This window comes from Oncorhynchus keta, chromosome 7 (genome assembly GCF_023373465.1).
Source record: "Oncorhynchus keta strain PuntledgeMale-10-30-2019 chromosome 7, Oket_V2, whole genome shotgun sequence".
Lineage (NCBI taxonomy): Eukaryota > Metazoa > Chordata > Actinopteri > Salmoniformes > Salmonidae > Oncorhynchus > Oncorhynchus keta.
Genome location: NC_068427.1, coordinates 44,090,061 through 44,106,271, shown reverse-complemented (window position 1 = coordinate 44,106,271; position 16,211 = coordinate 44,090,061). Strand labels below are relative to the sequence as shown.

Sequence of the window (16,211 nt, the reverse complement as noted above, 5' to 3'; positions counted from 1 at the left end):
TGGTTAAGGGATTGTAAGTAAGCATTTCACAGTAAGGTCTACCTGATGTATTTGGGGCATGTGACAAAATAACATTTTATTTGATTTAATGTTTCCATGTCTGTTCTTTGTTGCAAAAAGTTAGCATGGTACAGTACCTACGTGCACCAATAACACACATAGAGGGCCTATTTTCTATAGTAGGCTAATGAGTACTGAGAGCCACCAGACCAGCTGACTGTCAGCCACCGGACCAGCTGACTGTCAGCCACCGGACCAGCTGACTGACAGCCACCGGACAAGCTGACTGTCAGCCACCGGACCAGCTGACTGTCAGCCACCGGACCAGCTGACTGTCAGCCACCGGACCAGCTGACTGACAGCCACCGGACCAGCTGACTGACAGCCACCGGACCAGCTGACTGACAGCCACCGGACCAGCTGACTGACAGCCACCGGACCAGCTGACTGACAGCCACCGGACCAGCTGACTGTCAGCCACCGGACCAGCTGACTGATAGCCAACTACTACCAGCTGGTTACAAAACAGACACTGCTTTTGTACAAATACTACCAGCTGGTTGCAAAACAGACACTGCTTTTGTACAACTACTACCAGCTGGTTGCAAACAGACACTGCTTTTGTACAACTACTACCAGCTGGTTGCAAAACAGACACTGCTTTTGTACAACTACTACCAGCTACAAAACTACTACCAGCTGGTTGCAAAACAGACACTGCTTTTGTACAACTACTACCAGCTGGTTGCAAAACAGACACTGCTTTTGTACAACTACTACCAGCTGGTGCTTTTGTACAACTACTACCAGCTGGTTGCAAAACAGACACTGCTTTTGTACAAATACTACCAGCTGGTTGCAAAACAGACACTGCTTTTGTACAACTACTACCAGCTGGTTGCAAAACAGACACTGCTTTTGTACAACTACTACCAGCTGGTTGCAAAACAGACACTGCTTTTGTACAACTACTACCAGCTGGTTGTAAAACAGACACTGCTTTTGTACAACTACTACCAGCTGGTTGCAAAACAGACACTGCTTTTGTACAACTACTACCAGCTGGTACAACTACTACCAGCTTTGCAAAACAGACACTGCTTTTGTACAACTACTAAAACCAGCTGGTTGCAAAACAGACACTGCTTTTGTACAACTACTACCAGCTGGTTGCAAAACAGACACTGCTTTTGTACAACTACTAAAACAGACAGCTGGTTGCAAAACAGACACTGCTTTTGCAAAACAGACACTGCTTTTGTAACTACTACCAGCTGGTTGCAAAACAGACACTGCTTTTGTACAACTACTACCAGCTGGTTGCAAAACAGACACTGCTTTTGTACAACTACTACCAGCTGGTTGCAAAACAGACACTGCTTTTGTACAACTACTACCAGCTGGTTGCAAAACAGACACTACTTTTGTACAACTACTACCAGCTGGTTGCAAAACAGACACTGCTTTTGTACAACTACTACCAGCTGGTTGCAAAACAGACACTGCTTTTGTACAACTACTACCAGCTGGTTGCAAAACAGACACTACTTTTGTACAACTACTACCAGCTGGTTGCAAAACAGACACTGCTTTTGTACAACTACTACCAGCTGGTTGCAAAACAGACACTACTACTTTTGTTTTGTACAACTACTACCAGCTGGTTGCAAAACAGACACTGCTTTTGTACAACTACTACCAGCTGGTTGCAAAACAGACACTGCTTTTGTACAACTACTACCAGCTGGTTGCAAAACAGACACTGCTTTTGTACAACTACTACCAGCTGGTTGCAAAACAGACACTGCTTTTGTACAAATACTACCAGCTGGTTGCAAAACAACTACTACCAGCTGGTTGCAAAACAGACACTGCTTTTGTACAACTACTACCAGCTGGTTGCAAAACAGACACTGCTTTTGTACAACTGCTTTTGTACTACTACAGCTGGCTGGTTGCAAAACAGACACTGCTTTTGTACTAACTACTACCAGCTGGTTGCAAAACAGACACTGCTTTTGTACAACTACTACCAGCTGGTTGCAAAACAGACACTGCTTTTGTACAACTACTACCAGCTGGTTGCAAAACAGACACTGCTTTTGTACAACTACTACCAGCTGGTTGCAAAACAGACACTGCTTTTGTACAACTACTACCAGCTGGTTGCAAAACAGACACTGCTTTTGTACAACTACTACCAGCTGGTTGCAAAACAGACACTGCTTTTGTACAACTACTACCAGCTGGTTGCAAAACAGACACTGCTTTTGTACAACTACTACCAGCTGGTTGCAAAACAGACACTGCTTTTGTACAACTACTACCAGCTGGTTGCAAAACAGACACTGCTTTTGTACAACTACTACCAGCTGGTTGCAAAACAGACACTGCTTTTGTACAACTACTACCAGCTGGTTGCAAAACAGACACTGCTTTTGTACAACTACTACCAGCTGGTTGCAAAACAGACACTGCTTTTGTACAACTACTACCAGCTGGTTGCAAAACAGACACTGCTTTTGTACAACTACTACCAGCTGGTTGCAAAACAGACACTGCTTTTGTACAACTACTACCAGCTGGTTGCAAAACAGACACTGCTTTTGTACAACTACTACCAGCTGGTTGCAAAACAGACACTGCTTTTGTACAACTACTACCAGCTGGTTGCAAAACAGACACTGCTTTTGTACAACTACTACCAGCTGGTTGCAAAACAGACACTGCTTTTGTACAACTACTACCAGCTGGTTGCAAAACAGACACTGCTTTTGTACAACTACTACCAGCTGGTTGCAAAACAGACACTGCTTTTGTACAACTACTACCAGCTGGTTGCAAAACAGACACTGCTTTTGTACAACTACTACCAGCTGGTTGCAAAACAGACACTGCTTTTGTACAACTACTACCAGCTGGTTGCAAAACAGACACTGCTTTTGTACAACTACTACCAGCTGGTTGCAAAACAGACACTGCTTTTGTAAAACAACTACTACCAGCTGGTTGCAAAACAGACACTGCTTTTGTACAACTACTACCAGCTGGTTGCAAAACAGACACTGCTTTTGTACAACTACTACCAGCTGGTTGCAAAACAGACACTGCTTTTGTACAACTACTACCAGCTGGTTGCAAAACAGACACTGCTTTTGTACAACTACTACCAGCTGGTTGCAAAACAGACACTGCTTTTGTACAACTACTACCAGCTGGTTGCAAAACAGACACTGCTTTTGTACAACTACTACCAGCTGGTTGCAAAACAGACACTGCTTTTGTACAACTACTACCAGCTGGTTGCAAAACAGACACTGCTTTTGTACTACTACCAGCTGGTTGCAAAACAGACACTGCTTTTGTACAACTAGCTGGTTGCAAAACCAGCTGCTGGTTGCAAAACAGACACTGCTTTTGTACAACTACTACCAGCTGGTTGCAAAACAGACACTGCTTTTGTACAACTACTACCAGCTGGTTGCAAAACAGACACTGCTTTTGTACAACTACTACCAGCTGGTTGCAAAACAGACACTGCTTTTGTACAACTACTACCAGCTGGTTGCAAAACAGACACTGCTTTTGTACAACTACTACCAGCTGGTTGCAAAACAGACACTGCTTTTGTACAACTACTACCAGCTGGTTGCAAAACAGACACTGCTTTTGTACAACTACTACCAGCTGGTTGCAAAACAGACACTGCTTTTGTACAACTACTACCAGCTGGTTGCAAAACAGACACTGCTTTTGTACAACTACTACCAGCTGGTTGCAAAACAGACACTGCTTTTGTACAACTACTACCAGCTGGTTGCAAAACAGACACTGCTTTTGTACAACTACTACCAGCTGGTTGCAAAACAGACACTGCTTTTGTACAACTACTACCAGCTGGTTGCAAAACAGACACTGCTTTTGTACAACTACTACCAGCTGGTTGCAAAACAGACACTGCTTTTGTACAACTACTACCAGCTGGTTGCAAAACAGACACTGCTTTTGTACAACTACTACCAGCTGGTTGCAAAACAGACACTGCTTTTGTACAACTACTACCAGCTGGTTGCAAAACAGACACTGCTTTTGTACAACTACTACCAGCTGGTTGCAAAACAGACACTGCTTTTGTACAACTACTACCAGCTGGTTGCAAAACAGACACTGCTTTTGTACAACTACTACCAGCTGGTTGCAAAACAGACACTGCTTTTGTACAACTACTACCAGCTGGTTGCAAAACAGACACTGCTTTTGTACAACTACTACCAGCTGGTTGCAAAACAGACACTGCTTTTGTACAACTACTACCAGCTGGTTGCAAAACAGACACTGCTTTTGTACAACTACTACCAGCTGGTTGCAAAACAGACACTGCTTTTGTACAACTACTACCAGCTGGTTGCAAAACAGACACTGCTTTTGTACAACTACTACCAGCTGGTTGCAAAACAGACACTGCTTTTGTACAACTACTACCAGCTGGTTGCAAAACAGACACTGCTTTTGTACAACTACTACCAGCTGGTTGCAAAACAGACACTGCTTTTGTACAACTACTACCAGCTGGTTGCAAAACAGACACTGCTTTTGTACAACTACTACCAGCTGGTTGCAAAACAGATCATTGTTCTTCAACACCTATTCAATGTGTCCTGGCCCACAATTGGTGCTTGTTGAGCAAATGGATTGTTAACAGTCCTGCATACATATAGAGGATCAAATGTACATACACCTTCGTGTGTGGTTAAATCAACCTTGTATTCAGGGTTGTGTGTGCAGTCAGGGAGTTATAAACTCAAAGCCTTGAGTAAAAAACAAACAACAGAATGCCAGTTGTTTATTTGACCTCAGCAACAAGATGTCCAATACAAGGTCATATTGCAGTCGTACGGAGAAGGATACATCACTACACAAGGATGACTCCAATGCAATGTTATGACTGCCACACACATCTACTTCATTTGAGGTTCACAAACGTTGCCCTGTGCTATAGGTATGGAATGATTCAACCTGTAGGCATGGTGGCATGTAATTGTCAATTAACATTACAATTTGCCCCATAGCACTTTAGGAACATCAGCAGCCAAGCTTGATGGCACATTTTATGCTCGCTTAATCATGATCATTTCACAGAGAGAGTTACTCATCCTCACTCAAAAGTGAGTCTCTAAAGTTGGGTCGTTTTCCGACGGATTCTGAAATAACCGGACCTCTTTTGCTTCAACTTCCTGTCAGTAGTTACTGCACTGACTTCCTGTCAGTAGTTACTGCACTGACTTCCTGTCAGTAGTTACTGCACTGACTTCCTGTCAGTAGTTACTGCACTGACTTCCTGTCAGTAGTTACTGCACAATATTAAATGAAATCTTAAAGCCTTCAAATATTATTTTACAGATTTTTTTGGGGGAGGGGGGTGTGCTGAGTAAAATTAATCTGTTACGAGGAGAAATAATAAGTTGTGCACAGGTAAATCATGTAATGTAGCGGAATACCATTATATTTGCTGCTGTCGCTCCTCTGTTACCAAAATGAAGTTTCAAAAAAATGCATCAACAGAAAATAGGAACAGCCAGGTCCTGAAAGACAGATTTATAAATTCTAAAGGCGCTTGCTTCCCTCTCTCCTTGGCCTATAGCTGTCTCTGTCATTGTGTAGCCTACAGGTATATTGTGTGATAAGATTTGCTATTACATTATTACCTTAAATGTTTGAGAGTACGATGTATGGAGAGAAAACGGGATCTAAGCACTGGCTGGAGAGATTAAAGCCAATGGCGGACGTGGTAGTGTTCTCCACATTCCAATCACAGCCTCCCTTTGTGGTTCCACCATTTATCCTGAAACCCACAGAGATGTATATACACGGTAACTGGCTACTACATTTTCAGCCAGGGATGCTAGGGTACAAGCCTGAGAAATTTGCTTTGCTTCTCATATCTAGTCAAGATTAACTGTTTGTCATTGCATCGCTAATGGGAGTGTACATTTTTTCTCATGATGCGATTGCGCCTTGTTAAATCAGAGATAAAAGTCCCATTAAACAGCAGTGTTAAAGTGCCTGGTTGTGAGAGCTGTTTTTATCCTGCAGGTTTCAAGTTGCCTCTCTGGCAATGGGTCCCTTGCTGTCAGGCCAGGGCCCGGGGATCTGAGAAGGTCTATATTCACACCTGTCATATCGCCTGGCTGCTCCGTCTCCCCGACACCCGAGGAGACAACAGTAGCATGCATAAGGGACAGCATAGCTGGAGTCTCCCCCTGACTTTGAAAAGTGAAAGCATTTCTAACAGACAAGCATCTACCTCCTTTTCCTCCATATTTGTGTGCCTCTGGTATTTTTCTATACATAACCATACACCTCCAGCATCTATTTGGTCTGATAGCAGGTGGTAACCTGTCTGTCAAAGCATATTCATATTTGTGTGCCTCAGGTATTTTTCTATACATAATCATACACCTCCAGCATCTATTTGGTCTGATAGCAGGTGGTAACCTGTCTGTCAAAGCATATTCATATTTGTGTGCCTCAGGTATTTTTCTATACATAACCATACACCTCCAGCATCTATTTGGTCTGATAGCAGGTGGTAACCTGTCTGTCAAAGCATATTCATATTTGTGTGCCTCAGGTATTTTTCTATACATAATCATACACCTCCAGCATCTATTTGGTCTGATAGCAGGTGGTAACCTGTCTGTCAAAGCATATTCATATTTGTGTGCCTCAGGTATTTTTCTATACATAATCATACACCTCCAGCATCTATTTGGTCTGATAGCAGGTGGTAACCTGTCTGTCAAAGCATATTCATATTTGTGTGCCTCAGGTATTTTTCTATACATAATCATACACCTCCAGCATCTATTTGGTCTGATAGCAGGTGGTAACCTGTCTGTCAAAGCATATTCAATGATTCATTCAGTTTAACAATTGTATCATTCTTCTTCCTGCTCTGTCAATGTTTGGCCACTTTACAAGGCAGCTCTTGACAGGAAACACATGGGTGGAGTAAAAAAAATTAACAAAAAAAACCCTGTCAAATTCAACTGAACAAAACTAAAATAAAACAGCTGTAAAATAAAACAGCTGCTTGCTGTCGTTCATTTTCTTTTTCTTGTTTTTTCTTGATTGCAACACTCCTGACCTCCCAGTTATACGAGCAGCACTCAACATGCCTCTTGGACCACCACGTGTTGGATACATGTTATGCTTCAGGAGTTCTCTCTCTCAGGGGTCAACAAGGTCAGTGGTCATGTGCTTTACAATGTGGAGTATGGGGGGTTGTCAGGAGTTACAGTACAGCGAGTCTGTTTCAGTACGTCTACTCCAAACTCTTCTCCTTTGTGTTTTACAGTGCAGCAGCAGAGGATGACACAGCAGTCAGTCATTGTGGAATGTCACGCATGCTTAGGGATTATTCTGATCTGCAAGACCCAGGCCACCAGGCAGCTCAGACAGGTAAAGAGTGGTGTGGTGTGTGGTGGTTCAACGGTACCAGACCTGACCGTGGAAGAATACTCACTGGTTGGCATGAGTTGTGTCATGGCTTCTGGTTTCGCTTGGTCCGGGGTCGCGTTAAAGGCCACAGCCGTGGAGTTCTCCATGTCGAGCAGAGCGGGTGTCAGGCAGGACGTCAGGAGAGGGTGATTGAGCAGGACAGCTGACAGGGAGAGGAAGAGAAGGAGAAAGAGAGAGAGAGCAATAGAGAGACGGAATTTGGAGGGTAAAGGGGGATCCTGAAGGAGGAGTGTAGGGGTGTTACTCGGTTCTCTGTATCAAATCTCTATAAGCATGGAAGTCAGAGGAAATAGTATAGTAATCTCTCAATCCCTCTTAGCCTGTTTGGTATAGGTGAAATAAACTTCTACTAAACACACACACACACACACACACACACACACACACACACACACACACACACACACACACACACACACACACACACACACACACACACACACACACACACACACATACACACAGTTGCGCTGTTGCACTCACTAGATCATGCTGTTCTGTCCCAGACTTAGGTATATGAATAACAGATCACACCTCTCATTTTTAAATAGACAATATCTAAGAAGTTTTGCAAGTATCTTACTCCAAACTGTCAATCAAATCACAGTGGGTCGTGGCTCACCAAGAATCTGAGGCTACCTATCCTATTCCATTCCCTTGGACGTAGTCCATAATCCCTCCTCCCTCCCTCTGCTTCCCTGTATCTGAAGCCTGCTGCTGACCCAACACCTTTCTAACAAACAGAGGAAGTGCAGCTTTGAGGAAGCATGGAGCCCAGCCTTATCACAGTCAAACAGTCAGATATACAGTTTACTCTTGAGAGCTGAATAACTCTCCACTTACCCCCCTCACCCCTGTCTGTCCTGTCTGCTGTCTCCCCTGTCTGTCCTGTCTGCCGTCTCCCCTGTCCTCCCTGTCTGCCGTCTCCCCTGTCTGTCCTGTCTGCCGTCTCCCTGTCTATCCTGTCTGCCGTCTCTCCTGTCTGCCGTCTCCCCTGTCTGTCCTGTCTGTCGTCTCCCCTGTCTGTCTTCTCTCCTGTCTGCCGGCACCCTGTCGGTCCTGTCTGCCCTGTCTGCCGTCTCCCCTGTCTGTCCTGTCTGCCGTCACCCTGTCTGTCCTGTCTGCAGTCACCCAGTCTGTCCTGTCTGCCGTCTCCCCTGTCTGTCCTGTCTGCCGTCTCCCCTGTCTGTCCTGTTTGTCGTCTCCCCTGTCTGTCCTGTCTGCCGTCTCTCCTGTCTGTCGTCTCCCCTGTCTGTCCTGTCTGTCCTGTCTGTCCTGTCTGTCCTGTCTGTCCTGTCTGTCGTCTCCCTGTCTGTCTCCCCTGTCTGTCCGTCTCTCCTGTCTGTCGTCTCCCCTGTCTGTCCTGTCTGCCGTCTCTCCTGTCTGTCGTCTCCCCTGTCTGTCCTGTCTGTCGTCTCCCCTGTCTGCCATCTCCCCTGTCTGTCCTGTCTGCCATCTCCCCTGTCTGTCCTGTCTGCCGTCTGCCCTGTCTGCCATCTCCCCTGTCTGTCCTGTCTGCCGTCTCCCCTGTCTGTCCTGTCTGCCGTCTCCCCTGTCTGCCGTCTCCCTGTCTGTCCTGTCTGCCGTCTCCCCTGTCTGTCCTGTCTGCCGTCTGCCCTGTCTGCCATCTCCCCTGTCTGTCCTGTCTGCCGTCTCCCCTGTCTGTCCTGTCTGCCGTCTCCCCTGTCTGTCCTGTCTGCCGTCTCCCCTGTCTGTCCTGTCTGTCGTCTCTCCTGTCTGTCCTGTCTGTCGTCTCCCCTGTCTGTCCTGTCTACCGTCTCCCCTGTCTGTCCTGTCTGCCGTCTCTCCTGTCTTTCCTGTCTGTCGTCTCTCCTGTCTGTCCTGTCTGTCGTCTCCCCTGTCTGTCCTGTCTGTCGTCTCTCCTGTCTGTCCTGTCTGTCGTCTCCCCTGTCTGTCCTGTCTGCCGTCTCTCCTGTCTTTCCTGTCCTGTCCGTCGTCTCCTGTCTGTCCTGTCTGCCGTCTCCCCTGTCTGTCCTGACCGCCGTCTCCCCTGTCTGTCCTGACCGCTGTCTCCCTGTCTGTCCTGACCGCCGTCTCCCTGTCTGTCCTGACTGCCGTCTCCCTGTCTGTCCTGACTGCCGTCTCCCCTGTCTATCCTGACCGCCGTCTCCTCTGTCTGTCCTGACTGCCGTCTCCCTGTCTGTCCTGACTGCCGTCTCCCCTGTCTGTCCTGACTGCCGTCTCCCTGTCTGTCCTGACCGCCGTCTCCCCTGTCTGTCCTGACTGCCGTCTCCCCTGTCTGTCCTGTCTGTCGTCTCTCCTGTCTGTCCTGTCTGCCGTCTCCCCTGTCTGTCCTGTCTGCCGTCTCCCCTGTCTGTCCTGTCTGCCGTCTCCCCTGTCTGTCCTGTCTGTCGTCTGTCCTGTCTGTCCTGTCTGCCGTCTCCCCTGTCTGTCCTGTCTGCCGTCTCCCCTGTCTGCCGTCTCCCCTGTCTGTCCTGTCTGCCGTCTCCCCTGTCTCCCCTGTCTGCCTTCTCCCCTGTCTGTCCTGACTGCCGTCTCCCCTGTCTGTCCTGACTGCCGTCTCCCCTGTCTGTCCTGACTGCCGTCTCCCCTGTCTGTCCTGACTGCCGTCTCCCCTGTCTGTCCTGACTGCCGTCTCCCCTGTCTGTCCTGTCTGCCGTCTCCCCTGTCTGTCCTGACTGCCGTCTCCCCTGTCTGTCCTGACTGCCGTCTCCCCTGTCTGTCCTGTCTGCCGTCTCCCCTGTCTGTCCTGACTGCCGTCTCCCCTGTCTGTCCTGTCTGCCGTCTCCCCTGTCTGTCCTGACTGCCGTCTCCCCTGTCTGTCCTGACTGCCGTCTCCCCTGTCTGTCCTGACTGCCGTCTCCCCTGTCTGTCCTGACTGCCGTCTCCCCTGTCTGTCCTGACTGCCGTCTCCCCTGTCTGTCCTGACTGCCGTCTCCCCTGTCTGTCCTGACTGCCGTCTCCCCTGTCTGTCCTGACTGCCGTCTCCCGTCTGTCCTGTCTGTCGTCTCCCCTGTCTGTCCTGACTGCCGTCTCCCCTGTCTGTCCTGACTGCCGTCTCCCCTGTCTGTCCTGTCTCCCCCTGTCTGTCCTGACTGCCGTCTCCCCTGTCTGTCCTGTCTGCCGTCTCCCCTGTCTGTCCTGACTGCCGTCTCCCTGTCTGTCCTGTCTGCCGTCTCCCCTGTCTGTCCTGTCTGCCGTCTCCCCTGTCTGCCATCTCCCCTGTCTGTCCTGTCTGCCGTCTCCCCTGTCTGTCCTGTCTGCCGTCTCCCCTGTCTGTCCTGTCTGCCGTCTCCCCTGTCTGTCCTGTCTGTCGTCTCTCCTGTCTGTCCTGTCTGTCGTCTCCCCTGTCTGTCCTGTCTGCCGTCTCCCCTGTCTGTCCTGTCTGTCGTCTCTCCTGTCTGTCCTGTCTGTCGTCTCCCCTGTCTGTCCTGTCTGCCGTCTCTCCTGTCTTTCCTGTCTGTCGTCTCTCCTGTCTGTCCTGTCTGCCGTCTCCCCTGTCTGTCCTGACCGCCGTCTCCCCTGTCTGTCCTGACCGCCGTCTCCCCTGTCTGTCCTGACTGCCGTCTCCCTGTCTTTCCTGACTGCCGTCTCCCTGTCTATCCTGACCACCGTCTCCTCTGTCTGTCCTGACTGCCGTCTCCCTGTCTGTCCTGACTGCCATCTCCCCTGTCTGTCCTGACTGCCGTCTCCCTGTCTGTCCTGACTGCCGTCTCCCTGTCTGTCCTGACCGCCGTCTCCTGTCTGTCCTGACTGCCGTCTCCCTGTCTGTCCTGTCTGTCGTCTCTCCTGTCTGTCCTGTCTGCCGTCTCCCCTGTTGGTCCTGTGTGCCGTCTCCCCTGTCTGTCCTGACTGCCGTCTCTCCTGTCTTTCCTGTCTGTCGTCTCTCCTGTCTGTCCTGTCTGTCGTCTCCCCTGTCTGTCCTGTCTGCCGTCTCCCCTGTCTGTCCTGTCTGCCGTCTCCCCTGTCTGCCGTCTCCCCTGTTGGTCCTGTCTGCCGTCTCCCCTGTCTCCCCTGTCTGCCTTCTCCCCTGTCTGTCCTGACTGCCGTCTCCCCTGTCTGTCCTGACTGCCGTCTCCCCTGTCTGTCCTGACTGCCGTCTCCCCTGTCTGTCCTGACTGCCGTCTCCCCTGTCTGTCCTGTCTGCCGTCTCCCCTGTCTGTCCTGTCTGCCGTCTCCCCTGTCTGTCCTGACTGCCGTCTCCCTGTCTGTCCTGACTGCCGTCTCCCTGTCTGCCCTGTCTGCCGTCTCCCCTGTCTGTCCTGACTGCCGTCTCCCTGTCTGTCCTGTCTGCCGTCTCCCCTGTCTGTCCTGACTGCCGTCTCCTGTCTGTCCTGACTGCCGCCTCCCTGTCTGTCCTGACTGCCGTCTCCCTGTCTGTCCTGACTGCCGTCTCCCTGTCTGTCCTGACTGCCGTCTCCCCTGTCTGTCCTGACTGCCGTCTCCCCTGTCTGTCCTGACTGCCGTCTCCCCTGTCTGTCCTGACTGCCGTCTCCCCTGTCTGTCCTGACTGCCGTCTCCCCTGTCTGTCCTGACTGCCGTCTCCCCTGTCTGTCCTGACTGCCGTCTCCCCTGTCTGTCCTGTCTGCCGTCTCCCCTGTCTGTCCTGACTGCCGTCTCCCCTGTCTGTCCTGTCTGCCGTCTCCCCTGTCTGTCCTGACTGCCGTCTCCCCTGTCTGTCCTGTCTGCCGTCTCCCCTGTCTGTCCTGACTGCCGTCTCCCTGTCTGTCCTGTCTGCCGTCTCCCCTGTCTGTCCTGTCTGCCGTCTCCCTGTCTGTCCTGACTGCCGTCTCCCGTCTGTCCTGTCTGCCGTCTCCCCTGTCTGTCCTGACTGCCGTCTCCCCTGTCTGTCCTGTCTGCCGTCTCCCCTGTCTGTCCTGTCTGCCGTCTCCCCTGTCTGTCCTGTCTGCCGTCTCCCCTGTCTGTCCTGACTGCCGTCTCCCCTGTCTGTCCTGACTGCCGTCTCCCCTGTCTGTCCTGTCTGCCGTCTCCCCTGTCTGTCCTGACTGCCGTCTCCCCTGTCTGTCCTGTCTGCCGTCTCCCCTGTCTGTCCTGTCTGCCGTCTCCCCTGTCTGTCCTGACTGCCGTCTCCCCTGTCTGTCCTGACTGCCGTCTCCCCTGTCTCCCCTGTCTCCCCTGTCTGCTGTCTCCCCTGTCTGTCCTGACTGCCGTCTCCCCTGTCTGCCATCTCCCTGTCTGTCCTGACTGCCGTCTCCCCTGTCTGTCCTGACTGCCGTCTCCCTGTCTCCCCTGTCTGTCCTGACTGCAGTCTCCCCTGTCTGTCCTGACTGCCGTCTCCCCTGTCTGTCGTCTCCCCTGTCTCCCCTGTCTGCCGTCTCCCCTGTCTGTCCTGTCTGCCGTCTCCCCTGTCTGTCCTGACTGCCGTCTCCCCTGTCTGTCCTGACTGCCGTCTCCCCTGTCTGTCCTGACTGCCGTCTCCCCTGTCTGTCCTGACTGCCGTCTCCCCTGTCTGTCCTGACTGCCGTCTCCCCTGTCTGTCCTGACTGCCGTCTCCCCTGTTTGTCCTGACTGCCGTCTCCCCTGTCGGTCCGGTCTGCCGTCTCCTCCTGTCTGTTTTGTCTGTCCTGTCTACTGCTCTTTCTATGTTACTCAGTCAGCCTCTCTTATGTCACAATAGACGATCTTCTGTGTGATCAAGCTTCCTCTGTTCAAAGGAATAATGAATGTGTCTAACGGTCTAATATTTTGGCCTTTGTGCTTTGAAAGTAAGACCGGATGCAACTACTGAACATTAGGTTCAGCACGCACGGCAGGTGTGATGCTCTGACATCACCATGGTTACACAGAAAATGTCAGTAACAGTAATCAACTTGATTGGGACCGAATGTCCTGGATCATTTAATCTCAGAACTTCTGTGTCTTGGAGAGTCATGCAGTACCCAACCAATGTTAGTAAACAATCAAAATGTTTTGACTCCAGGTGCTCTTGTAGAATCCAAGCATTCATTCTGAACTTAATTTACCACAGAAGTAATTTTGAACAACGTTTTCAGTGTCTGGTGTCTAACGGCTGACTGGGTGCCACTACGAGGACCAGATGTCAAACCCAGCTGCACTGACACATGAGCTGAAAGGGCAGTTTGACTTTCGTTTTCATAAAAACGCAGACTACTGCATCATAGATGCATAGACCTATGTAGTTTATTGTACATACCACTGTCTGCTTCCATTATAACTTAACAGAAGTGTCTTATGTGAGGAGACACAGGCACACTTTGACCAATGTTGAGGTGAGAAAAGAGTCTTGTGGATGTCACAAACCTCCAAATGGAAATGGCAGCTTGTGTGAGTAAACAACCAATCAACAAGTTGCCTCGTCATTTCCTCCTTCAATAATAGCTATGATGTCACCGTATAGTATATCTCTGCCTTCAGCGGCTCTTTTATTATGACAACACGTCATCTGTCAGAGCTGTCTCAGACCGTTCTCACTCGGCCCCTGTCCAACTGATCCTCTAACAGCATTAAGACAATGCTGAGGAGAAAAAAAAACATACTTTAGAAGTAGTTTTCACAAAGGACCTTAAAAGGAGCATGCACTCACCAAATTTCCAGAGCTGCACAGCACCACGTTTCCAAGAATTCCTGCCTACACTCTCTAACTCCACTCTCCAAGAAGAAACTGTTATTCAGAACAGAGCAACAGAGTATTTAAAGTCAGTCAGTCCTCCCTCTTCACCAATCTTTCACCTTATACCGTTCACTCAAATACTGTCTGTAGACAACACTCCTTTTTAAAAATCTCGCCCTGAAAACCGGGTGTGCTGTGCAGCATGTGAACTGTACTTTCCCCCCCAGTGCCTGTAAACTCAATCCCCTAACTAATGATCTCTTCTGCTCAACCAATGGACCGAGAGGCCCCTCCCAGCAACAAGCAAATGATTCCCAAGTTTCATTTAGGCCAGGGTAGGCTAGAGGGAGGAGACAGGAAGAGGGAGGAGAAGAAGGGGTAGGGCATTGACTATCCAAAATGTAGTCTGTGAAGGACTGCCGTTGACTGTTAAGGCTGTGGTCCGAGCAGAAACACATGCATCATGGGAGTTATGTAAGTCCAGAACCCTGGGATCGATTCGGGGGCAAGGTAGGCTCTAACTGACATGAAGGAGCAATAACAAAGGGTCACCCCACTATTGTTTTGGTAAACAGCTGAGGGATATGACTGGAACATTTGAACCTCTCTCAAATTCATTAAACAGAGCTATGGATCCAAGGACGGACAATACATGATATCAACATTTTAGTTTTAACCATGTTTGAGGGTTTACAATTTCTTTACAATACATTTTTTGACAAACAAAGAAAAGAAAGCTCATATTTGGGTTCCGATGTGGTACAACTGTTGAACAAAGCTCTTGAGGCTCGTAAGTTGTATTTATCAAGAATCAATGGAATCAAAAATGAATTTAAAAGTACAAAAATGGATGTACCAATAGCAGATTGCCCCTTTAACAGAGAGGATTTTGAGCCTATAGGGAATTAAATCCATGGCTCTAGAGTTACAGTTGCGTGGAATGAGGGAGAGCGATGAGAGAACGGGACAGGAATTTGAACAGCTGCACAATACTTAGGGAGTGTTCATCCAAACGCCATCTCCAGTTGCACTACACAGGACATGTAGCAAGAACAGTGCAAACCATATCTGCCTCTGTTATCATTCTGGAAAAGATTCTAAAGAATTATTGAGGTGTTCTAAGACTAACGAGGGATATTATCCAATCAGATTATTAAGACTTAATGCACACTCCCTACAATAGATGTCGACTTTCGTTTGGTCTGATGTATCAAGTCTGTTGTCAACATGGCAATTTAAACAGGCTATTCACTCAGTGTAACAATCGTTGAAAAGTGCATTCATGTAACACATAATACGTTAGCTCCAACTCGAAGCCAGAATCCTTTTAATGGCCATGCTTGGCTCATTATGTGCGGTCAACTTTCACCTCAGCAAGACTCGATTGTGAACATAACCAATCCATGACTGAATGACAAAGAGGTGGGAGTTATGTATCTGATCTCCATGTGTCAGTTCATTCTCATTATTCCTGACTTCTGCAGGGAGATCCTCTGCCAAGCTCGAAGCTAATCTCGTCCTGCTCTATTCATGTTCCACGTTCCACAGACTACATAGAACCTAGGTGTCTTTCATCTCTGCACAAGGACCCAACTATACGATTCTGAGATGACTGAATTATGCATAGAAAATTGGCATGATTACACAACAATACCCTCAACACAGCAAAGCATGTTTTGAAAGGATGACGTCATCTTTTCATGATCAAAGTAGGAAGGTAGGCTACTGACTGTCAATGAGGCAATAGACTGAATATATCATTTTAGAATGCTATTCAAGAATGCTATACCCATGAATGCATCAATGATGGCTTTGTTACATCTACTCAATAAACACTAACTGACAATTCATGTTTAATCTTGTTTTGTTAAACCAACATTTCAAACATTTATTTTATTGTCCTTTGCTTATATTTAGAAAATATTTCCTCTGGCGCATTCATCTGGTTTAGTGTCAAAGAGAAACATTGAGGTATGAAAAAAGGCAGGTGTTTGGTGTTGTTTGGTTCAGGTGCCCTGAACATGTGGGATCTGTGTCTGTGAATCTAGTGGCACTACCACAAGGTGTAGATGGGGACAACTTCAATAGGTTTCCTGTTTCATGCCACATTTTGTTT

At 48.6% G+C, this 16,211-nt stretch overlaps 1 protein-coding gene across 2 annotated transcripts in view; it reads right to left on the bottom strand.

Moving 5' to 3' along the window:
• Window positions 1-14,403, bottom strand: part of LOC118386388 (glycophorin-C-like) — a 53,654-nt gene extending 39,251 nt beyond the window's left edge. Inside the window, exons 1-2 of one of the 2 annotated variants that reach the window (XM_035774114.2) lie at window positions 14,069-14,403; window positions 7,526-7,739 (exon numbers count right to left, since the gene is read on the bottom strand). In XM_035774114.2, the coding sequence (XP_035630007.1) occupies window positions 7,526-7,607 (82 nt within the window). In that variant the 5' untranslated portion in view covers window positions 7,608-7,739; window positions 14,069-14,403. The remainder of the gene's footprint in view (window positions 1-7,525; window positions 7,740-14,068) is intronic. The other variant, XM_035774116.2, reaches the window with a different exon arrangement.
• Between the last annotated feature and the right edge of the window lie 1,808 nt (window positions 14,404-16,211).